At 37.3% G+C, this 27,125-nt stretch overlaps 1 protein-coding gene across 1 annotated transcript in view; it reads right to left on the reverse strand.

Moving 5' to 3' along the window:
• Positions 1 to 26,624, reverse strand: part of LOC139731998 (myoferlin-like) — a 200,052-nt gene extending 173,428 nt beyond the window's left edge. The window contains exons 1-3 of the mRNA XM_071642871.1: positions 26,311 to 26,624; positions 24,644 to 24,699; positions 18,989 to 19,080 (exon numbers count right to left, since the gene is read on the reverse strand). Coding sequence (XP_071498972.1) covers positions 18,989 to 19,080; positions 24,644 to 24,699; positions 26,311 to 26,404 — 242 coding nt within the window. The 5' untranslated portion in view covers positions 26,405 to 26,624. The remainder of the gene's footprint in view (positions 1 to 18,988; positions 19,081 to 24,643; positions 24,700 to 26,310) is intronic.
• Positions 26,625 to 27,125: the final 501 nt, after the last annotated feature.

A 27,125-nucleotide genomic window follows, 5' to 3' on the forward strand; every position in this document is an offset into this window, starting at 1 on the left:
TGTCATTTCGTTACAAAATAACCATTTCATCGACGAAATTCCGTGCGACGCTTGGCGCTCCATGGTTTTTGTCCATGGTTTAAACCATGGTTTTATTTGTACCACCTTCGTGAATTCGGGCCAAGGTGTTTAAGTATTTTCTTTGTGCAGTGACTACATGAATTCACATCCATACTACACTCAAAAGTTCTGTTTGGGAGCTGTCCAATTCAGCGCTATGTGACCAAAACAGAAGTTATTGGCAGCATTTTAATTAAAATATTTAGGACAGATGTTTTGGTACGTGCCTCACAGTGAAAAACAGAGATTTCATTATTTGTGGGCAAAGCATTGGGGGTGGGCAGCAATGACTGGCATGACATTATAAGAAACAACAGAATGAGTACCTCAAGAAGCCTTGGCTCAGCTAGCTCTACAAATTAAACTTTTCAAAGAAATTAATAGCATTCCTTTTCTTTATGTTATACTCATACTAAGGCCAGATGAAAAAACAAATCAATGAATTTATGTATCCACAATGTCAAAATGATAGACTGAAATATAGTTATAATGTTTCCATTTGTTATTCTGAATTGTGTTGACAAATTTAGTTTTTGTGATTTGGTGAGCACTCTGAGCCTTATCATAGGAAGAGCCTATCAGACTGAATTGTATTATGACTGGTGTCCCCTTCAAGAACATCAGATTGAAGTCACTTGAGATGTTAATTCAGAAATGTATCTAGGTGTCATTAGTCTTGTTTCAAGCATTTGACAAAATATAACCCTACTCCAGGGTGAGTGAAACTCACAGCAAATCAAATGCCAACCTCATTTCTGGGAAAAGGTCAACATACATCTTGCATTTGATAGTGTGTAAATATAAAATCTGATAAAAGTTCCTGATATGCTTGATATTACAGACCACTTGATAGATCCTTCAGTTCAACAACAACAAAGAAAACATAAACTTCTCCATGTCATGTCCTTCCCTTTCAACCAACCAGATCCTACTATAAAATTGAAAAAACTTTTTAAAACATGATAGATTGATAGATGAAATACAAGTTCAGTGTAAAATGTCTAGTCATGGTACCATACTTGCATTTAAAGTACATCCAGACAAATGCCTTAAAGGGGGCCCCCTCTGAGACAATACAGTTGTTAACAGAAGGGGACCCATAAATACAACATGGGCTGGCTGTGAGGGATCAGCCCCTACATTTTGGCTGGGGGGGGGGGGGGGGCACCAATTTGACACTTTCAGGGGAGCGGAGAGGATACCTCGTCGGCTGTCTTTTTTGTGTGTGTGTGAGGAACAGATGACGGCAGGATGTGTTACAAATTAGGATTCACCCAGCCTTCGATTTGTGACACCTCACAAAACGGGGCAGCTCTGGAACTCGCCTCGCATCTAATAGCAAACCTGAGCACTCCCGCCATTTCCAGAGCTACAAATTGTACAGGTTTCTCTCGTACCACAGTACCACTTAGGCAGTTCGAAATCTGTGCACAAACATCTCTTTCTCATGCACAAACATTATTGATCCCCTAAAGCTGTCATATTTCTTTGTAAACTGCATTCTTCAAGGCACATATCGGTATTTTGCAAAATAAAGTTTAGTTTTAATTGTTTTTATTCTTATTCTAGAGGTGGATGAGCAATGTAAACGTAATTGTAATCTCACAAAAAAAAAATACTTATTTTCAAGTGAAATATTTTCACAAAATAAAGCTCAGGTTTGGTTTGCATCAATTATAAACGAGAGGTTTGGTTTTCAGTGGATTCACACTTTAACAAATCCTACATTTTCTCACAAAAACCATGTGTCAGGAAATGCTTGGGCATTCTAACCAGATATGATGAAGCATTTGATCCCTCCGAGTCAGATGTTTAGAACTTCCATGACTAAGGGCAAAAGCAAAATGGAACTGACTCTTTGGCTACAAGCAAAATTATTAGCTGAGCAAAATAATTTGTTTCAAATTAAAACAGACTGGAGAACATTCTTATCATATGGCTTGTGCATTTCTAATTGCATAAATAGGAAGAAGTATCAATCATTCTTTCTCTCTTTTTATTTTTAGAAGTGGTAAGATATTAAGAAATGTTTTCAAGTCTAAAAAAGAACCAATCGGTGTTATGAGATGAAATCAGCATGTTTTCCATCTGCTTATCCCATCTTTTTAGGGAGAAATGTTAAAATGGAGTACAATCAGAGAAAGGGCTCACAACCAGGGTTACTACCTTTAAGGCAGCGATGCCTATAATGCAAGTTGAGGGGGCGTAGCGCAGAATGACGAGAAGTCGCAATGGTTGGTTTAACAAATAGATTGTGCCGTTCATGTGGGAGTAGAGGAATGGAACTTTTAAAGGGGAACAATCACTGTTAAGTGCTCTTGAAATCCAAATGAATTATGAAAAATTGTCCAAGAATCATTACAAAATAGAAACAAAATGAGTAATTTGACAAATCCTAACTTCCATTTTGAAAAAAATAAAGGCATATTTTATCAGATCATATGAAGGCATATTTCATTATACATTTAAGTCATGGTCACAAGGAAATGGCCGTTTTGAATCATGATTCATGTTTGTGATTCTGGCTACGAAATTCGCATGAACGCACCCATAGTGTACATGCAAAGTTTCATTGACTTTTATAGTATTTGAAAGATGTTGCACAATGTCCCACTGTGAACTACAATGGCCATGCTCCAACATACATGTATAATGTATGTACAGGTGTATGTTGAGCCTTGCACTGTTTGCACAAAAGCAATATATGGAAAAATAAATGTAACAGAGCACTGCACAATTTAAAAGGCAAAAAAAAAAGGGAAAACAAAAAAAAACATAGAATGACGAAAGCTGTACATCCGCCTTTTGCATGCCAATTGTCATGGAAACAAGCCTGCACAATAACAAATAGCAAATAGCTTGGAGGGTGTCTAGCTACATTGTACATGTAGTCACCACAGGAACATAAGGTATGATGATACTACAGCCATATGCACTGCAAAACATAAAGACGGACTGACTTTCTGACAGAAACACAAAACAAACACTGTGGTGGGATGCAAAAAGACACAAATGGGCGATGCAAAACTCAATAACGAGAAAGAAACAAAATGCACAGTGCAGCTGAGAAAGAGCAAATCACAGCCTAGTTTCCTGCTTCCTCCACGCTTCCTACGCAAAGCGTTGTTACCCATGGCAACACTGAAGCCCTCCCGACATTCTGCCCGAGGCATGCCCCACCTGGCAACGACTCGGACATAATGTGATATCATTTCTTAAAGGTCCTCTGTTTACCATTGGGAGCAGTGATTTAAAAAAATGTTCAAGATATCACATTTGATGCATGTGTGTAGGTCAGTTGTGTCACAAAACATCCTACATCCGCACCATATAAGAATTTTGCAATAAAGCCTAAAATATGAGGAGATATCACTATGTTTCTTAATAAACCGTAACTGCAGACGGTTTAGTCTGGAAACATTTTCATTGTAACCATTGTTCACATTTTGTATGTATTGAACAATACGTAACATTGATAATATACTAATTCAAATTTTTACATTAGTTTTTTCTATCCCTAACTCACATTTTAGTACTATTTTGAAGCAATAATGCTGGGTTTTTATTTCACCTGCAAATGGTAAATTATGCTTTTAATATAACGCTCATTTGCTTAACACTCTTTTCCGGCAATGGCGTTGAATTTTTAAAGATGAACAGGGGCAGTAATTCAGTCTTGCCAGATGGAGAGTAGCAAACCACGGACTTGAATGAAGGATGAACTTGGCTCCTTTCCAAAGTTCTCCATTTTAAAATGCTCGAAAAAATCATGCATTATGTACTGATCATCAAGTAATATCAAGTAATGTGTACTCCAAAAGACAGTGTGGGTAATGGAAACCAGAGATGTACGTTCCCAGAAGACATAGGAAATCAATCTTTCCCCAAAGTAATGTCCTTATACGTACATTATGTATTATATTTTCTACATTACTTTCACTAATCTACATCCGGTTTACAGTTTGTATTGAGATTATCAAATGGAAATGCTTGACTATTCATCCGTATGATATGATATTTATTCATTCCTTGACCATGATACATTTTATGCTGATACCCTATAAACATTCATTGTTTGTTTTATCTGTTTTTCAAGCTAAAAACTATCATCAGAGTGTTTCTGGAGCCACCAAGCAGAAATGAAAAGAAATAGGCCTATTCAACGAATGCCAGCAACATCTAATTTCTCTGAAAAGAAAGATTTTGTTTCCATGTGCATGCAGATCCTGATCTACTGTAGTTCTATACTTGTTTATGAATTTCTTGTAAAAAAATGCATGGTACAGGTATATTTTCATGATCTTCTTGATACTGATGAACATTTCATAGTTTGTGGGTTTCTTTTTCCCTCCACTGATCACAAGCTAGCTCCAATGCACATTGGCTGTACATTTGATTTTTTTTTTAATGTTGTCTCAAGGACATACAAACACATATAGTGGATTAGTATTTAAGGGACTGAGGGATCTCATCCTTTAAGACGACCTTCAATAAACAAAGTTCCATCTACTCAGTGAACAAACATAAAACTGCCTCTCTGAAAGCTCTGTTTTGCATGACTCACTTTTCACCAACCACCTTAGACAATTAGAAGCCCAGTATCAGACACGAGTGTTCAATCGCACATAATGCACACACACACACAGTGTGCAATATTTGCATCAATGTATTGTAAGGTGGAGACTTAATCAGTTAATCTGCTTTTCAGACATGCAAGCATGATGAATATATTTGCATACAGATTTGATATTATCTTTGCTACAGTGTAGTTCCTTTTGAGTAAACTAGCATTCTAGTATGAATACTTTGTTTCAATAGAAGGGAAAGATTCTATTAGCTGGTGGGAATACGGTTGCAATTACAGATTGTGTAGATCCATAGGCCTATGTACATCTTTGTAGGTTGTACAGTTATATGTTCAATCTCTGTTCAGCTGGTCTTTCACCTTTAAAATAACAATAGAAATCCTGTCCACTATCAAATTTGATAGGTAATCTCCACTTTAGGAATTGCACCGTACATGGGCATATCCATCTAAACAGACAACACATGCAATATCTTATCTACTTTTTTCTACTTAAAGACTAACTTTACATAGGCCTACTTCAAAAACTGGTCTTGATCAAGTTTACAGGTATCACTAGTTCACATATAGGCCTAATCTTATACTGGCATCTATCTCAAATGCAATGGGTATAATACAACAATGAACTAAAAAGCATCAAAACATACTACATTTCAGATATCCTGCAATTCTCTGTCATGCACAATCTTGCCTGAATGCAGTTAAAAACTTCTGGAGCCAGTAGATTATATGAATATAGTGCATTAATGCAAAGTGCACATTGAGCATATTACATTTGCCTTCAAGTACTCAACATGAACCAAAACTGGGTGTGTTTGTGTACATCCAGTGGAAGTGTGTGCATTACTGAGTGTGTGTGGGTGAACACCGCCTACAATTGTACATAATAATTATACAGTGTGTCTAGCACACACAAGGTCAGTTTGCTTTCATACATGTAGTAAATACTTTGTTTTCCCATTTTTCTCCATTAAAAAAAACAAAAACAAAAACTTTAGCATGTTTTACTGGTGGTTATTCTTAATGTTGGAGAATCATTTCAATATCACTACATCAGGGCACAGCCACAACTCAGTGTCAGACTGTAAAAGTGGAAATTCGTGCACATTTTGGGAAAAAAAATAACTAACATAGTGCAAAATAAAAGACACACATTTTTGTTTGTTATATGCAGTACTATTTCATTTTTGTTTTGATTATGAGGAAACAAAATCAAACAAAATTCATTGTACCAGGCCGAATGCAAAAAATTACTCACACAAAAATGTCTGCTTCTACAGTACTACCCTTACATGGCATAGGTGAAGGGCCATTGCTGAAGTATAACTTTGTCAGAAATGCCTCCTAATATTTGTGTACAATGCCTGTTGATAAGTGCTAAACTATTAGCAATTTACATTTTGTAGTATTTTCTAATAACAGAACAGAGAAACAACACATATATATCATAACATACAATATCATGGCTTTTCCAGACTATACAAGATTTAGACGGCAATTTTGCAAATCCAGGGGAAAATGGAAAAGCATATTGCCTCAATAAAAAGTAATATCCCACGATAATGAATTCCAAACAACAAAATGCTGTAGGCTACTCGATAACATGGTTGGCTTGTCACAATGAAGAAAATACAATTTGTGCAAGTTAACTGTGAAGAGAGACAGAATAGAAAGAAAGAGCAGGCTCAGCAGGTGAAGGGGGGGGGGGGGGAGAGCAGAGGGAGGAAGAGAGATGAAAATCACCTCACAAGCTCCACACCAAGACTCTACTCGAAAAGTTTTACGTCCACTTTCGGAACCTCTGACTTTTAAAAATATTATGTAAGCTCTACAAACTCTACTAGTGTATCCATGCGTAACTGCCCGTAAGAACAAATTGCATGTTTTACACCATTTGTATGAAAACTCACATCATTGCACAGTTGACATTTTTAATCAATCTCTGCAGTATTTGACAGATGATGTTTTATGACACACAATGAACTTGGCACAATTATTAAATGTGACCCGCTACAACAAAAGGATCCTAAAGTCACCGACGGCTGAGCCGAGAAAATCGAGTTTGAAGTCACATCATCAAAATTGGTCAAAACAATCGGATTTCTGTTTTTGGCATAATTTTGTTGTCTAATGTTTTGTCTATCATCTGCCAAAATTTTGAAGCTGAATGATCAAACAAAAGGCAAGAAATTAGCATTTTTCTGGGCCATGATTTTCTGAATTTCAATGTAACAGAAACGTGTCTGAAGATTTGGATTTAGCGCTGCAACTAGACTCCGCCCCAAGCAACGAGGGAGTGATCTTATTGGTCAGTGCATGGCATCCTGATTACTGATTGGTTATGCGTAGACCACTGACGCCAAGCTTGAATGAACATTGCAGAGGTTGCTAGCATCATACCTTCTATTGTCAAGCGGTGAAAACTGTCTTGCCGCCCCTTGATCATGTTAGCATCGGAAGGAAAACTTTTAAGGCGTTTTTCTCAAAACTCTGATTTCCTCAACCACTTGACATGCGCTAATAAAATCATCGATATCTCCGCAACCGAATACTTATGAGTCCGTGTTATATATGAAATTAAAGTAGAAGAGGAAGGGAATAACGACATATCATTTTCAGAAAATTGTCCTCCCCCGACTTTCGGATCCTTTCGTTGTAGTGGGTCACAAATGTCTCTCAACACCATTTGGGTAGTAAAGTTGTTTTAAAATTCATTCTGTTTCCTGTACATTCATATTCTATGCAGCCTTTGTCAAACAAAAAAAGAAAAAAAAGAAAAGAAAGTTGCCCTTTTCTTACCAAAAAGCTTGCCAGATGCATGCCTTACCTAGCAACAACTAATTAACACTAAGTGAATTCCTGTCCAATAGATTAAAGGGAGTAGGTGATTAGAAAAGCTTATTTTATACTTGGTTGTAGGAACAAAAACATCCATGAATTGTAATACATTATGACAGAAATGGTCTGTTTACTTCTGCAGGGTGGAGTGGGATCAATTCACATAGGTGATACCACCCCAAACTATTATTAAACACACCTTGTATCTGTTTTACATCAAAAGATGCCTATAAACCATGTAAATGTGGCTCACTGATCCTCTTCCTCAATTTTCTTTTCTCACTCTCTCTCTTTCTTTTTTATGCTGGTCTGTGCATTATACCGCTTCATAAAATTCCCACCACTTCCAATGGAATCATTGAGGAAAATGAAAAGATGTATGAAAGGAAATATGCACGTACCAGTATATCTATTTACTTCATAAAGGAAAGGAAAGGGGCAGGTATACCTGAGAACATTCAAATACTGTATAAGTGGTTTCTTTCGCGGTGGTTTTATTTTCGCGCTTTTCGCGCTTTGAGGTTGAACCGCGAATTTAACATCACGCGAAAATGTTTTGAACTCGTGGCTTGTTATAACGCCATCATTACCGATCGCGAATTTAAACACACGCCAAAAAGTCGGCACCGCTGGAAACCGCGAAAGTTTCTGTACGCGAAAGAAACCACTTTTACAGTAATGTGTAACCTTTTATCCCGAAAACCTTATGAAGTCGTCAAACATGGATTTTAAGCGATTTGTAAATCTCTAAATCTCCAAACTCTTTGTCTTGCATCATATCTCAACACAAAAAGCTCACTTTCCTGACCAAAATGATTTGTATAGTAGTAGCCCCGTGTATCCTCCGATAGGTTTTCAACTGGTTTTGAGTGCCTCTTATTATTTGCGACCAGAATTCTACAGAGACAATGACATGTTACTTTAAATCCCTCATTCTACAGAAATATGTCATCTAAGCATACACCAGGCCTGGCATACACATCCTAATTTCCTCAATGACATTGGTAATAACAATGACATAGCAAGTAACAAAACTATGAGGGTACCACTGCCGTTCATATAACCTTCCTCTTTCACCTTTAACAAAAGCTAACAGGAAAGCAGCCCCAATGTCAGTTGCTGACATACATGTTATAAGTCTGCATACCAGTCTGTTGCCAGAACTACAACCCATTCGGAATGTTTTTAAATACACATCAGCTCTGCTTTCAGATGCAAATGAAGCCCCTGTAACAATACAAAGCAAAGCAATATAAAGCATTTCCTGATGTAACTCGTAGATTACTGATTTGTGATTTGTGTTTGAATACATATCTGAACCGCACGAGACGGTATACTGTATCATCGTCTATGAAACCACCGACATACCTGAGCGGTCTACCTGAATAGTGTGTGTGGGTCTGATATCACTTATTCTCGATCAACTGGTGCAAGCAAGGCTGTACAAAGTCCCACAATTTCATTACTGTCATTTACAATATTTACTTCTTCCATCTTTTAAAAGCAGAATGAGAACATAACTGCTCACTATATACCTTCCAAAGTTATCAATAGCTTTATATTTCAATGATATTTGTCTATTCTTACCTTTACATTGTATAACTCTTCGACTTCCCCATCATCACAGCCTCCCCCCAAAAAACAAAAACAAAAACAAAAACAAAAACAAAACCTCTCTGGGCTCAGTTATTTCTAATTCCTTTTGATTCTCTGGAGTTTATGTCTTTTGATAAACTTCTTTCAAATGCTGTTTCTACATCAGCAAAACAAGGGTGAGGCTTGTACAACCCTTTGCCTTGCACTTCCCAAACTAATACCCGTTTCTGACACCCCCGCACCCACACTTGGCTACAACTCGCCCACCAGCTCCCCATGGCGATGCACGATAAGCACTGGGGAGGGATGGAAGTGAGTCAATCAGGAGATCTGTGGGGAAGAGTTGCCATGGTTACTGTTGACAGTCAATGAACCCAAACACGAGTGTGTTTAGGAGGGAAATTGCACATGTCTAATTCTGGCGGGTTTGTTTGTGCATGTGGCTTTGACATAGGGACATGGATCAGTTACAGATGCTGCAGTCCAGTTTAAAGGTTGTTTACCCCTTATACAAGGCCATGCAATTCTGCAAAGCATTTACATATTTCAAGATAGTATGAGGTGTGAAGATATGGCAAAATTATCTTCTGAAGTATTATCTTGCCATACATTGTATATACAAACTTGCCCATTTAATATGCAGAAGTCATGATCTGAATCACTTGAAAATAAAATCAAGTAGATTTGAAATAACATTTAGATCTGTCTAATCACACACACACATACACATATACACACACGGGGATGAGAGACATCGTACATTTTGTGACTACGCAAAAGTGATGTTCTACTTTCAAGGAACATAAAGAGCTTTAGAAACAAAATTCATGTAAACAATTTTGTGGGCTTGGCGATGGGTACACAGTAGCATTTCTTGTCTATACTTTTTCTTGGAGTGCTTCAGACTTCTAGCTTCACGCCAGAAAACCTACCTGCCTACCAATTGAGAATTGAGGATTCAACAAAAGCCATTCATTGTGAGAAAATCAGTCCATCATTCTGCAGCAGGCATTTTATTCTCATACAAACTAGACCCTAGAACATGCCTTCTGAATCCAACACATTATGATGTCATCATTGATCAGTTGTCAGAGGGTAACCCCAGGACAGAAAGTGTAATCAGACACTGACTTTATTTTCCTAAGACTTGTTCAGTTTTGCTCACTATTGCTCAATTTCTTTATATCTTTATTTTTGTTTGATCTCACATTCTGCTTCATACAGCATTCATGAGAACATTCCCTCTGGCAGAAATTTCCCTCAGTTTAATGACTTGGATCAGCTACAGCTGTATGATGACTTTCATAATATTATGTGCATCTCACTAGATCTGGTTCTCTTCTCCAATGAAAACTGTCAGTTTATTTATAAAACATATGATGCACTTGGGGGAAAAATCCATTTGTTAAAGATGCATATGTTGAAAATGGCTACCACAGTATTTGCCATCAAAATGGGCAAATCTGAATCAAAATAGGCAAAACATTATAAGGAATGCAATCAGGTATTCATTACTTAATCTATTAGTACTTGCAACAGAAGAGATCTGAGGGAATACAATCTCTCTATCAAACCAAAACACAGGAAGATACAAGAGTATGATTTTACTTTTGTTTATACTATTTTTCTTTAATGAGGTTGTGGAGGCGTTTGATATCATTCACCGTGAGTGCGGTATTCATTTTCATTGAGTAAATAAAAACTGGTCCTTCCAAGGATGATAATCACTGATTCCGTAACAGACTCAAAGAGCAATTTACAGTGTATGCCCCTATCAGACTGCCTATTGTGAAGAGGCAGTCAGCTTTTAACAGCAGAGTCAAGCATGGCACTACTAAAGGTCTTTCAATATGAATGGTACTGTGTGCAATATCCAATAGTCCTGCTCATCACACAGATGTGCATGACTACATTACATACACACCTTTCCTAACATTAGGTTGATTACAAAAATGTGCCCTATAAATTGTATTCAAGGATTCTCGACTGAATTGAATTGGTATGTTGTCCTTGTGTCTGAGATCTAAAGTAAAGATTGTTATACAGTGTTTGTACATGTATACAAATCACACACACACACACACACACACACACACAAACACACACACACACACATGTAATTACTGTACATCCCCCAATGTATACACAAATCCTACAAAGCAACAACCTCTTGTGACAAAATTTGAGATTACATGCCTTTGCCTGTTTGTTTGTTTGTTTGTTTGTTTGTTTGTCTGTTTGCTATTTTAGAACAAAGAATTACCTCTAAATTCCTAAGATGTTTGGAAGGTCAACAAAGAATGATTTTTTTTCTTGTTGTTGTTAATGGTTTCATGTTGACTGTATCTTTTTGTAGATATACACAGAATGTTGCTGACATAAAAATAATGCCCACCCAACATTGCATTATCTTTTTGAATTGGCATGTGGCATTTAGGCATGACCACTGTGAATATCTCAATTGTCAATACATACATTCCAAACATATATTGTAAATGACCAATGATGCACTGTCTTTCCACATCCCTACCTACAACTGTAATATCATATATGTAGAAGGTAAAATATACAAGGTCCTTGAGTACTTCTATATGATCTTTGATCAATACAAATAGTATGTGTGGTATGTGTGTACAGTATTACGTGTATTGAGTGCATGTACAGTGTATATGTGGTATGTGTGTATCGTGCATACAGTGTGTTTCTGCTGATCTTTCCCATGAGGTTATGACATCCTCATTAGATTTTGTACAGGATTCATTAGGTTTCTGTAGGCAGATGGCTTTAATTAAATTAAGTAGGCATTGGTTTTAATTTACTAAAAAGCAGCTCATTAAATTTTATCCACATCTCCTTGTCTGCTGCCACTTCTGGTCTGAGTTTTTTCTATTAAACTCTATTTCCACTATAAGAAAATGTTCAGCTGATTTTTTTTTAATTGTCACTTTGAACACACCCACAACTTGCAAAGCAACCCTTTTCACTTTTGACATTACCCATGCTCCATCTATTCATATATTTCCCAATTAACAAACACACAAACCCTTTGAGAGTAGAACTGTGATATATTTATGGTAGATAAAGGCTCTCGATTCTAAAACCAACAGATCATGGGTTCAAATCCCGCCTACATGTATGTGAACATCTTTTGAAAAGGTTGATAAAGGAAAGTCCACCTTCATAGGCATGTAGATTGAGTGAATGCACCCGTAGAACACATCAGAGTTTGAGGAAAATTGGACAATCCATTCAAAAGTTATGCATTTTTAAAAGTTTTTGCTCAGTTACTGCTGGATGAGAAGACTATCACAGCTTGTGATGTCACATGTGTACAACGAAATAAAGAAAATATAAAGAAAGTTCAACATATTTTCACTTTTCTCGCATAATAGAAGAGCACTTGACTTACCTCTTTCAGAAGGCAGGGGGAGTAATATTACCCTTAACATACCTCAGTATTTAAACAAGTCAAGGGAATGGATACTTTTTATCAAACAATTTTGTGGAATTCTCTTGATATTTTCCTGGCACCGTTCTACTCATGTGAAATCATAAACTGTAGTAGCCTTCTCATCCAGCAGTGACTGTGCAGAAACTTAAAAAAAAAATTCATGTGAGGTTAAGAGACTATTCTGGATACACTGGATCATCTCACATCATACAAATATACTGTGTACAGTGTACTCAGGGGCCCTGTTCGCTGTATGGTCATGAACTGAACATTAGAGGACAACGGTGACTGTAATGATTTAAAGAAAGACTCAAATTTCAATTCACTTTTTTTTTTTAAAAAGAGGATCAACAAGGACGATTTTAAAGTATCGAATGAAGTCATAAAGTGCAATGTGATGGTGGCCCCAAGCAGATGCAATAGTAGTGGAGTTTGCAAAAGTTCTTTGTCATCAAATATCAGATGCACAAAAAAATATACATACATGTATCTGCAGTGGTGGTATGATACAACGCACGCAAATGCTCTAACAAAATGTGCTGCCATTGAAAAGAAAATGAGGAAATAGAGTTAGAACTGATGAGCATTGATAAAAGAACATGAAATAACCACACAGTGTATTAAAAGAAATATGTAATATTCTATTCATCCCATCTTGAATACTGTCCTCTTCTCTCTCTCCTCTTTCTTCATCTTCTTCTTTTTTTTCTTTTCTTCTTCTTTCTCTCTCATCTTCCTCTCCTTCTTTCCATCCTTCTACTTCCTACACTAATAGATCATGTTTCTTCTATCCCTTCTTTTTCCTTCTTTCTTTCTTCTCCTTTTTCTCTTCTTGTTTTTCTTCCTCCTCATTTTTTGTTGATGTTGTTGGTTGCATACATGCCACCTCCCATAATTACTGCACTACAGAGTGAGTGCAAAAGGAACTAATGTATTGTAGGTTGTTACTCATCCAGTTACAGTATAACCTGCAAATCTCTGAAGATATAAGAAACTGAAAGTGCATCCAGTTACAGTATAACCTCCAAATCTTTGAAGATATATTAAAGAAACTAAAAGTGCATCAGTGCGTGGGTTTCCTGTACAGCTTCACACTTTCAGTTTTTATAAGCCTATCAATTGCAAATGAAATTAATATCAGTGCTAAAATGTAATAACACGGTGTAGCGATTAATAAAGTCACCTTTTTTACACGTACAAAGTGCTACTTTTAAAGCAGGGCCTCATTTAATATTATTTTAGACTGGAACATTTCAGAGTACAAGTAAAACTTCCTACACAGCTTCACACATCTTCACACTGGAAGGATGCCAAAAGAAACTAATTATCTATCGATGAAACATCACATGACATGAGCTCAAATCAAGTTTTCTGACTCATAAAAATGTGGAGGAGTATGCAGGGAAAATAACTGAATTTAGCATTTTCTGTTTAATATCACATGAATGTTCACAATCAAATGGTCATATCTGACAGCAAAGCACACATACTGCTTGAATGTGGAGCATGGGGAGCATGGCTTCGACATACATGTAGGAGTTGTGACTGCAAATTCTCAATGAGCTCTGCCAACATGTTGCACCGGATGTTTGAAAAAAATATGAAAATGACATCTGATCCAGCCTCTGATATGATAAACTTACTCTTTTCTGCAGGTATGAGAGATACACGAAGCAGTCCAGTATACATGAAGTTGGTTTAAGAAGAAAGGCAAGGTGGGGTTAGTCATGGCACCTATAAAGTGTTATAATATGTGTGTGTCATAGATCAATCCAACAGAGGCATTACATATCATTGAGTGATACTAGTGCTGTAAAGGGAAAAACTACATCATGTTTTTCAAAAGACTACTAAAATAAAGTTCCTCTACTCTATGAGATGAATATAAAAGGGATAATCCAGTCCAAATATAAGTTAGTCTGATTCAAGAAAGAGTAAAATATTATGAGTTCAACGGTATAATTTCGATCGAAATGGGATGAAAAATAAGGAAGTTATGACACTTTGAAGTTTCGCTATTTTGGGGGGAAACAGTTCTTGAACAGTCAATATGTAAATGGCAAAGTGAGCATGTCATTCCCTCACAACTTTACTACCATACACTTTGTAAATTTTTTTTTTAAATATACAGTTTTTCTTTCAAATGTAATTATGCCCGAGACTCAAATCCTCGTGTATCTAACTGATCACAATTCTGAAGTTACTCAACTGGGAATAACATCATTTTTCAGACTGCAATAACAGAAACACTGAATTTTTCGTCATTTTTTTTTACACGATTAATGGAAAATTATGAGGGTATGACATGGTTAGCTCACTTATTTGCATAATACATCCACTGTACAGGACCTATTTTGCAGAAATTAGCAAAACTTCAAAACGTCATAATTTCCTTATATTTCATCCGATTTCAGTCAAATTTTTTACCGTTGTACTCATAAGATTTCACTCTTTCTTATCAGACTAACTTGGACTGGATTTCCTCTTTAAAGAAACTTGCTTCAACAGGCAGTTGGGGGTATGAAAATGAGTTTGCATGACAGTGTCACTTTATTTCTATGGGTTTCCTTTTTGTGCTTTTTGTTCTTTGCTACACTAGTCGTAGAAACTCTATCCATTCATGTGCATTGGTCTTGGTAAAAACTGTAATGCTAGTAATTAAGGCCCTTCTTAACTTATCTGTGAGGCTTTGGTTATGCTCAGTGTTTGGTTTTATTTTTCTTCAGCTTTAAAATGATAAATCCTATGTATTTGTTTACAAAACTGATTTCAAATGCACTGACCATGACAGGTTTTATAAAGAATATAATTCGCCATACTAAACAGCACACAAAAGTTAATGAGTAAGAAAATAACAATATAACGCAATATCTAGCTAATACAACTCAGAAATCTCATGTTTTACTAAGTTATGTTTCCTCTGTGATCAAGTGGCTGTTGACTTATCATATCATTCATATCATATCATTTTATGCAAGTAAAGGGAAGATGTGATTGGGGGAATTCTTTGTTTGATGTTGTTTTCTCTTCCTGTGGCCTTGTGGAATTGAAGAGCAAATATCACATTCCATCTGTTATAGAAGGTTGCAATCAGTAAAAACTGCTCTGGGTTTTCTTTCAAGTGTGAAATGTTTGTTTTCATTGATAAAACAACAATGATGGGTTCATATTGGCATAGATTGTTATGAGAGAATAGGTTGTGACTGCTAATTGCAGAGGTATTACCCTTTAATCCACAGTCTCTATGGTGATGAGAAAAAAAAAAATATTGACAGATGGCATTTGGTATCAACATGCCCAATATTGCTGAAAACAGTGGGTGGTATTAATGACATCATGGCATTCTTGATTTAGAGTTGAATCTGTCATTCACTGTTACCTAGTTTTGTAAGCCTATCAATTTCAAATGGCATTAATATCTCTGGCAGTTTTGTGCTGAAGGTGATGACAGAGTGTTCCGATATGAATACACTTGTACATATTACAGTCACTCTTCTTTCATACAACATGCCACTTCACAGGGCCTCATTTCATAATACATTTTTGGACAGGAGCATTTCAGAGTAAAATTAGAAGGCAAATGTCAGGTGAAGTCTCAAAAGGACAAAATAACAACAACAAAAACAACAATAAATGCGCACACACACACACACACACACACACACACATATACACTTTAATGAGCTATTCCTAGTCTGCTGAGACGGATATTGATACAATCGGAGGGGGAAGGTTGATGACGGATGGCCAGCCGACCCCAGGTGCCCCTTCAAAAACCAAAATGGGTTATTTCCAGCAGAGAGTTTACTGGACAGGAAATCTCCCTCATAGGGAGCAAACCTGGCAACCTAGCAACAGGTGTGACAGGACGGTTTGCCCGACCGAAGCGCAGGACGTTTCCAGAGCAGAACCCTTTAGAAATCATTGTAAAATTATGAGGGCTCGAAAGTCACTGAATATCATTAAAATCAGCACTCAGAGTTACTGTGTAAGGCCTAATAGATTAACTGCTATACTCATCTCTGTCTAATAAACTATGTGCTGCTGTAAAACCAGAAATTTTGAAAAGTGTGCAAATTTTGCAAGGAGCCACAATTCGCAAAAGCAAAATGCACAAGAAAGTTTTGGTCTACACAATGTAGCTTACCAGTGTTCAAGGACTATTATCAACACACAATAAAATAAATCGAGGCATTTTTTTTTTTTTCAAAACAATGAATTGTCATGGGTGTACATTTACTGAAATAGCAGCACGCGACATCTACGTTTCAGGTTACCAGGTATGTAGTATATTCATAATTTTTTTCACCGTCGACAATTCACAAGTCGCATGCCACACAAAAGGCTGTCGTTTCCAATTCATAAAAGTTTCATGCTGCAAATGTTTCTGGTTAAACAGTAGTTGTTTACAGCACTCTATAGATGCAAACTATACAGACACTGAATTAAGGGCTTTTTACACTTGTAAATTTTTGCTTAGCCCCGGACCAACGGTGGGGCTAAGGGGGGGGCCTTAGCCCCACCGTTGGTACGGGACTATCCTTAGCCCACTTTCTGTTTACACTCGTTTTTGCCAAAGTGGGCTAGCCCCACCGATAGTACAGTACTATCTGGCCCTGCAAAATAGCATGGGTTAGCACCGCAATTGCGGTGCCAAGCAAGTGAGTGTAAACACAACGAAAAAATAATCCTGGGCTAAGCGACGGAGACGCTGACCAATCAGAAACGAGGTAATCAGGTGCTGCCGGTGCGTGCGCGTACGTGTACAGTACACAGCATAATTATGAATATTCATGTGGTTTGGAAAGTCCGGGGCTAAGAAATACGAGTGTAAAAGGTCAGTTTTCTCCTTAGCCCCGGACAAGAGATAGTACGGGACTAATTGGCGAGTGTAAAAAGCTGAAAAAATTGGTACGGGACTAACGATAGTCCTGGGTCAGAGAAAGTCCGGGGTTAAGAAACACAAGTGTAAAAAGCCCTTTAGTTTCTGGTGAATTTTAATTTTCCAAACTCAGAAAATTGATGTTTGGCGACCTCATCAACCTTTAACTGTGCTGCAGCACACAAGATGCTTCAATATTTTGAAATGCACTGCATGTATTCCAAATACAACGAGCCACATTGTAAAAACAAGAGCATTTTATTCTTTTCTCTCTGTCCTCAATATTTGCAGACATGTTATCCACATATTTGCCAACACGGGTAAAGTGAGAACTCTTTTCGTTGAAAACAAATGATGGCAGATGGGCACACATCGATCCATGATCCCACACATGTTATTCTGATGCAAGTTGCCACCTTCCACGGGAAGTTGTTGCTTATGTTGTTGCAATGATAAGTTTGAAAAGTGGGGATATTGCTTTTTTTTCCTATCTCTCTTTCAGGCTCAGAGTGACATCAGGAATTGAAGAGTGTTAAAATATGCAAAACTTATAAACAAACTTTACAATTTCAGTTCATCTTTGCTACTCTAAGGGGGTGGGGGAGGGGGATGAAAGGATGAAAGTAGGGTGCTGCCTTTATCATATATTTCAACTGATGTTGTCAACATCGATGCTCTGTTATAATTATTATTATGTGTGACTCGTCAGAACCTTAAAATCTTTGCTTTAGGTCTGTAGACAGGAGCTGAACACATGGCACTTTTCTCATCAGAGTAGAACATGTTTATTCATGTCTACCAAAATATATCATGTACATTTCATACTGTGGTCTATTATTGAGGGTTTCATTAATCCCCTTTCAATACTTCTTTTTTTGACTTCAGCTTGGAAAGATTTTTTTTTCAGTTTTTTAAGGGGGGGGGGGGAGACAAATATTAGTCACTGCCATGTCAGATAAATTGATAGCAAACTTTAAGAATGAGTGGTTGCAACAGAAACTCGCAACAAGGAAGTATGCAAAAAAACTTGAATATTGAATTAATTTGTGATTGCTTTGTGATTTGGGATTTTTGTACACTGTTTTTGGTAAATTGTTTATGTTTTTGATAAATTCTTTTGATTTGCCGAGTCGCTACTTTCTCTGATCATTGTTGTCACTATTGTTACTCTCTGAATACCAACTGAGGGCAGAGGAAAATGTAAGGTGAACAATCTGCGATCCATCTGAAATTACGTCTGTCTGTTTTTGTGGTGGGGACGGAGGCATCTTTTCTCCACGATCCAATTATGATCATTTAATTAATTCTCATCTTCACAGCTCTCAATGTCTTACCACCCATTATCAGTTCAATTTCTTCATCACTCTTTAGTTTGCCAAATATTATTTTACAAATTTCCCTCTTCTAAGCTCATTAAATTTCATGCATATCGAGTCATTAAAAATCATAACTTCATAAATGTACATGGTGAGTTGGCCTTGAAAGTTATGCTGGGAGAAAAAAAGACAAGATCATAAAATAATGCCTCCTGCAAAATTTTCGGCAGAGGTCTAAAAATACTCTGCGAAATATGTACCTGTTGCGGCCAATTTTCTCATGGTCGTACACCTCCAGCTCCACCGAGTCGGACGAGGTCAATGGCTTGTCGCTGAGGTTGAATTCAATCGTCTACAAAAAGGAAATTAGAAGAAGTTGCTAGAATTAGAGCATGCACTGCCATTCAGAAACCATGTGAAGGGAATAAAGTTACATATAGTACTTTATCAATCTGTTTAATGTCACTTTATTCAAATTCTGTGGGGCACAAAAGGTCTACACAATTGACTATAACACAATCCCACCTTTTCTGTCTTAGACCTTTTTTCCTTAAATTTTCAGGCAAATTCATTACTGTTTGTATGAGGAATGGTCTCTCTCTACTTGTTGCCACACATTTTGTAGAGACATCTTGCTTTGCAACTTTAATGATAATATAAAGTTTTGGTGCCTCAAAAGTTTCCCTGAGTTTCCTTGTCTTAGTTTGTGTTTCAGGTTAAAGTACCTTTCGTATAACTAACACTGTGAGACTTTACTCGCCCCAAAGTGCTCTCATGTCTTAGTAATCATGCAATAATGGTTTCATACAATACGTGTATCCATATTGATTGTCGCAGTACCGCGTCGAGTCAAACTAACGGCTCGTTCGAATTCTTCAGAGCCCGCTCTGCTCTGATACGAAACCATTATTGCATGATTACTAAGACATGAGAGCACTTTGGGGCGAGTACATGTAAGTCTCGCAGTGTTAGTTATATGAAAGGTACTTTAACCTGAAACACAAACTAAGACAAGGAAACTCAGGGAAACTTTTGAGGTACCAAAACTTTATATTATCTTTAAGCTCTACAGATGAATTTGAGTGATCGAACTTGCAGTGTACAATGTACATAGCCCGCCCTCTTGACTCTCCACACTGTTCACAATAAATCTCTCAGCTCATATTGGACCTAGAATGTATGCTGACTGATGCGGGAGTGGTGGCTAAACAAACAATGAGACAAAAAAACAAGCAAAAAGTATGACCAGACGGGGGTGGGCTTGCCAATAAAGTCTATAGGCATTGTAAATTTATGAGCGCAAGAGAATGTGTAAATAATCTTTCGATCCGGCCAATACACAGAGGAGTGCATTTTGTAATACATGAACATGCTTGTGGTTATTGCTCCATAAATGCTGAATATGAGATTTTGCAAAGAAAATTATGAAACAGGACTGGATTTTGTTTCCCCCTTGATTTTTTCTTCTTTCTATTATTTTCACCGAAAAAAAAGATCATTGTGGTTTAATTTGTGGCTGTCTGGTGATGTGTGACCTTTGCCAATTGCAGTATCATACATGTATGATCACATCAGCTCTTGTGTGTTTGCTCTATGCACACCATGACATTCCAATTTCATGAGCTTCCTATCAAGATTTTCTCTCATATTACCCTGCAATACAAGAAGAATCCAGCTACAGGTGTTGAATCTCACTAGAGATACATTGTTTGTACATTACCAACTGTTTTGTGCTCTAATAAATACACAAAATTTCCATCAAACTTCAATATGCACATATACCAGCAATTTTGTGCTGACTTTCCCCAATTACACTTCATTTCAGTTTCACTTTAGCATTTGTGGTACAAAAGTGCTGTCTCAGTTTTCTTCCTCATCGTCATCCTATTACTGTATACGCCATATATTTCGTGAGTCTAAATTTTCACGAATTGGGACTTCCCGACAATTTCGCGAGTGGTTAAATTCGCGATCGTGGAGTCTTGTACTGAACGGAGAAATGTACGCGTACATCACAGTCATATCGGCATTAGAGTCAATATTTTCGTGTGTTTTTAATTTCACTAATAGCAGCTGACTCACCAAATTCGCGAAAATAATAAACATCGCGAAATATTCGGCGTATACAGTATTGTCTGCCTGACATCACCATTTTGCTCTTCACAAAATGCACTGAGATCCATACATCTAATGCATGCACATTATTACACAATTGTGGATGGCAGTTTTCAACTTTTAAATGTTTCATTTCATTTATAGTTTGAGAGGAGTGTTCCTGCCTGACATGGAAATCAATTGCACTCAAAATTGATATATGAGAACTTCCCCCTTCTAGTCAGAAATCCTTCAATGGTGATGTACGAGCTATCTCCTAGAGTGGCATTGGCATTTACAGTCATATGCATATATGAAAAGGTCCATCAGTTACACTTGCATATACGATATATGAAAAGTCCATAAGTAAAAATTAAAAACTATACTGGTATCAAAGGAAAATAAATGCCCTCCCAATTTACATAATTTTACATATAATAACTAGGTTTGATGTCTAATAATCTAAACATGGATACTGACTGAGAAATAAACTTGCATCAGCTTTGCGAATTTTAATTCTGATCATTCAAAATCATGTCTTTCTCTTTGGTTTGTTCAGGAACTAGCCAAGTGGGATAATTATAATCATTAACACTCTTTTCCTTCATAAGCCAAAACTTGCCTAATTCTACACACATTATCTTCAATTTCATTAGTTCAAAGAGGTACATAGGCAATCTTGAACAAAAGGTCTGTTGAAAGTCACATGAAATATTACCAAAAAATTACAATTTTGCTGTTTACAGACTCACATAAAGCAAACCACTTTTAAAGCCACCCACTTCCACATTCCAATGGCTGCTCTTTCTTAAAGCCTCCACTTACAAGCCATTGATAAAGGAGCTGCCCACTGAGCAAAGTCAATTTCCATTAATGCATGACCTTTGAACCTCTGCATTCCACAGGAGTTCCAAGGCATTTTGCCTCAGTCACACAGGTCCACTGGTTTCGTGATTATTATTTTCTTCGACAGAAATGGTAAAGAAACTGGGGGGAAACACCTACATTGTATCCATGCCGCTTGCTTACCAGGTTATTAAAGGACAAGTTCACCTTCATAGACATGTGGGTTGAGTGAATGCAGCAATATTAGTAGAACACATCAGTGAAAGTTTGAGCAAAATTGGACAATCCGTTAAAAAGTTATGAATTTTTGAAGTTTCTGCTCAGTCACGGCTGGATGAAAAGACTACTATAGCTTGTGATGTCACATGAGTACAACGATATAAAGAAAGAATAAAGAAAATTCAACATATTTCCATATTTCTCGCATAACAAAAGAACACTCGACTTCTCTCTTTCAGAAGGCACGGGGAATAATATTACCCTATACGTCAGCAGCAAGTCGAAGAAATTTGCATTTTATTCAAAAAGTTAAGTTTTGTGAAATTCTCTTTTTATTTTCCTTATATAGTTGTACGCATGTGACATCATACACTGTAGTAGTCTTCTCTTCCAGCAGTGACTGCGCAGATACTTAAAATATTCGTAACTTTTGAACAGATTGTCCAATTTTCCTCAAACCTTCACTGATGTGTTCTACTAATATTGCTGCATTCTTTCAATCCTTATGTATATGAAGGTAGACTTGTCCTTTAACTTATAGATTCAGTTCATCTGACAATGAAGACATAGAGCTAGATGCCAGTACCACTGCACTTTAATAGTGGATTACAGATCTGGCTTCTTTTGAACCTTTGTGATGTTAACACACCGTCCTGAAAGTTTTGATGGCCTATTGTGAAAAGGTTTCACTGCTGAATAGTGTACTCCACCCTATAATCCTTCCTCTCCTTCAAAAATAATAAACAAAGCATACATGGATACAGCATGAGAATTAAAGGTATAGTTGGTGTGGGTTTGAACAATTTTGGTGCTGTAGCTTTCTATTCTTTCTTTTTTTTGTCCACACTATCAAAATCATTGTCAATGTTTAGTCAAGTTGACATCATGTTCATTATAACTGACAACCTTGAATTCTGCTCAACCATAACTTCCTGCCAGTTTCAAAAGACTATGAAAATTACAGCACAATCTGAAGGCAACGGATTTTTCCTCTTCCTCATTCCTATCAAAATGTTGTTTTTTTCACTCAATACAAAATATTTTATATGAGAAGACTGAATTATGTTTCAACTACTATTTGCATTGAAAGGAACATAAAAATTAAACCATTTCCTCAGTGTTTTGTATTGAAACAAACATTGTGTATTATGCATGTTAACATACAGCCAAGTTCACTCTGTACCCAACCTGCTGTCATGGTGATTGCAAGTTTCGATATCTGATCTTCTCCGCAATAACATTACAACCCTCAAAACCTCTGTCACTGTAGCAACCACTGCTTCTCTCAGTGAATTTTCATTGAATATTTTCCCATCCTATCAAAAGGCAACAACATGTAAATGATATCTCATCATCTAACAGTTTGAGGCAGCAGAACCTTTTTTTTTCATTGCACAACCATAAAAATAGCCACAGAGCCAGTCAGTTATCTATCAGATGGTTGCCAGTAAAGGTAATGAAATCACCTAGGATGATCTTTATCGGCTCGCATCCTGTGGGTGTACATAGCAACAGGCTGAATTCCATCATCCTACGCCATGCATCAATAGCTATTTCACACAGCTCAGTCCACCACAGACTAAATAATAATATGCCACTCTCATATTGTTACCATAATAACAATAAACCTCCCACAGACACGAGGCCACGTTAAAGCTTCCATACAGACGTACAGTGCTAGGGGGGAAAAATGCTGTTGTGAGGGTCCCTAGCCATTATTTATTCGATAGCTGTGCATGACTGCCCTCTTTGTAATTTTGATATGAACCACACGTTTGTAATAGATCCTGTGGCAACATTAAATTTGTTTTATTGTGATCCCAACTTAACTGTCTGACACTGAATAGGTAAAAAAAAAAAAAATCCACAATAATTTATGAAAACATTCTCTGCAGCTTGATTTAATCTGATCTACGAAGACTCTATACATATAACATGAAAGTGAAACTACAGTAAAAACACAAGTCACAATAGATTCTCTACTAATATTTCATTTGGTCTATCAATCACATTCTTTTAAGTGTTTTGTCAATTGTGCAAATGGTTGGCACTACATTTCAAATTTCCTTAAATCTGTTTCATTATTGAATTACCTAGTAGCCCATAACATTGTAACGTAATATACCCATTTACTTTGACATTATGGCATTCAGACAGTGGGTATGCATGGACTGTATTCTTTTTTTATTTCCTTTTCCAAATTAAGACTTAAGTATTATTATACACATGTATAAGCAGGTACAGTAACTATGCATACATTCCATTCTTTTTTTCAAGGTTTAAAGGGGAAGGCTAGTAACTGATCAGTGGGAATCAGTGGAAATGCTGGGAGATGATTGTTCCAATCCTTATGGGATTCATTCAAGAGTTCATTGTATATCTATTGTTGTGTGAAAATGATTTGCTTCAGAATGGTCTCATATTCAAGTAATGTGCAGTTTAATGCTTCCAGGTTAGCGTCCTTGGTCAGTGACGGAGCATTAATCTGCACATTACTTGAATAGGAGACCGTTCTGAAGCAAATCATTTTCACACAACAATAGATATACAATGAACTCTTGAATGAATCCCACAAGGATTGGAACAATCATCTCCCAGCATTTCCACTGATTCCCACTGATCAGATACTAGCCTTCCCCTTTAAACAAGATTTTCACAAGATCCCATCATTTCCATATTCATCTCTAGCACACATTTCTAGTATCGTGTTCCATATAAAAGAATCAACAGCTATAAAATTAACCTCCTATATTTACCTCATTCCATGATGGATCAGTGGTGTCATCAATAACCTTCGTCTTCTTCTTTGTACCTGCACAGAAGATGAAAGATAACATGACAATAACTTTCAACAATTTTTTTCACAAGCAGCATTTATATTCTTCTATTAAAGCAGTCTTTAGTTTTTTAATCTTATACTTTGTTATTATTCATACTTTGAGCTGTGTCTTGTCACTGGTTTAATGTGATCAATAAAAATGTATAAACACCAGCTGATCATCTCAGGTTACAAGAGATGGAAAGACTTCCTACCCCAACTAGTTGCCATGCCAATCTACACTACCCTAGCTTACGCACGGATGATGCATGCATGCCCACACATTTGGCTAGGGGTGGGTAGATTAGTGCAGGGGGGGGGGGGGGACATAGGGAAGTCTAACCCTAGTGACTTTACACCCACCCCAAATTAACCATTTGAGGACTAGTCCATGAGTATACTCGGGACTATTTGCTATAGTCCCGAGTATACTCAGGCAGGTGTCTGCAACAGGAAGAGATTTATGTATGTTAAATAGCAAAATCAGCCTGTCCTACACAAGTTAAATAATGAAAAAAATACACACACACACACACACACACACACACACAAACATCAACACAAAAAATAAGGAAGTAAACAACTCTGCCTTCAAGACACATTCACATGATTAGTCACTGCTCTGTGTAGAAAAAAATTCTATTTCTTTTTTGTTTTCAGTCGTATCCTTTGTACACTCATATACCGTTGACCAAGAGAAATATTTGTATTCATGCATTTATGAGCATTTGTATCAAGAACTTTGCAAAACTTTGAGAGAGCATTTCATTCAAAGCTGTTGAATGAATAATAAAACATTAAACTAGCCACCTTTAGTATTTTACTGCAATACTACAGTACGATATAAATCAACAAAATGTGTACTTGGCCCAAACTTTTACAATAGCAGTTCAACACTTCGCTGTCAATGGTTATGTTATACATCAATGAAATACACCGTGCAAGTTTCAATTACACAAACTAAACTAGGGTCTAGCTACATTCACACTGCTGGAGTATACAGAGTCTTGCTCAATAGCCTATACTGATGCATTCAGCTACTGTAAAACATGATATATTCGCGGCATGAATTTTTTGCGAATGGGAGCCGACGACCTTTTTAGCGGCATGAAATTTTCGCGAACTGGAACTGGTATTCAATGCATATAGTGTAGAAAGGAACTTTCGCGTGCATTTTAATTTCGTGAATCTTCGCGCTCGCGAAATTCGCGAAATTAAAATGCACGCGAACATTTCTCGTTTTACAGTATTCAGCAACCCGTGTGACATGTGCAGTACGTAGAGGAATGGCCCCTGACTGAAGAGAATACTGAATAGCATCCACAGAAAGAGACTCTCTGGCTAGATTCGTTTTTTAATTTATGCCTGTTACAAAAACTTCCTAAACAAAACACACCCGACAGCACTGGTTGTGGATATCGAAGTAGCCATATCATTTCTCTAAAGTGTACAAAAATAATTATGTATTGTTGTGCTGTCTATTTTCTAGGACCTGTGTAAAGTCGTTATTTACGACTAAATTCCGTTCGTGCTCCTCCATATGACTACCACTAGTCTAGTAGTACCAGGTACCTCTCTCTGTTCCGCCTGTCTGTCATGACTTACCTGCAAACTTCAGCTCGACGAAAGGGTCGATTTTGCCGAATCGTTCGACGTTCGGCAACCCTTTGGCGCTCTCGACAATGATGACCAACGACATGGTCGCTGATCTGACACCTTCAAGAGGTGAATGTGGGTGAAAAACCTTCTCCTTTCTTTGACAATTCCGGTTAGACCCTCGCCAGAGACGGGCTGAGATACTTGCTCCCCCTCGATCTACCGTCTTCCGGATAGTGCGCTATGCAGCTACTACAGGAGCACAGGGACGTAAAGGCTGTGCATGTGGTGTGTCGATATGTCCTCGAGAGAGGCGGGCCGCTCCCTTCACTGTGTGTGCTCTAATGCGGCATGCAAAAAGAGGACCGCACTCATGGGTCGCGGTCTTCGGTTCGAGAACACGCCCAGCTAGTCCAGTGCGTTGAGTTCTGTCCGCAGGGGGGTGTGCATCGTACACTACAGTATGTTCTGTGAATGAATGAGGGAGGAAGAGCTAGAGAAGGCTGGGTCGAATGTGTGTGGGCGGTGTAATCCGCGCGCAAAAAAAAAAAAATTCACGTAGTCTTTTATCTCAGTCATCTGTTGAAAACTCACATGTGACAACTTTGTTTTGTTGCAAAATTATCATAAGAAAGAGATTTGACTATTTTCACAATCCTTCTCCTCTTCCTTATTTTCCTCTTCATTTTCCTGTCACCCTAATCCTCATTCTTGCATTATTCTTTTCATTATTATTAAAATCATCATCACCTCTTTGTTCTTCTCTAAATGACTTCTTGTTTTCGATTCTCCGTGCATCTTTTGTACACTATTTCCGTCTTTTT

This window comes from Diadema antillarum, unplaced genomic scaffold (genome assembly GCF_040938485.1).
Source record: "Diadema antillarum isolate AM-2024a unplaced genomic scaffold, OU_Dant_1.0 seq00000392_RagTag, whole genome shotgun sequence".
Classification (NCBI taxonomy): domain Eukaryota; kingdom Metazoa; phylum Echinodermata; class Echinoidea; order Diadematoida; family Diadematidae; genus Diadema; species Diadema antillarum.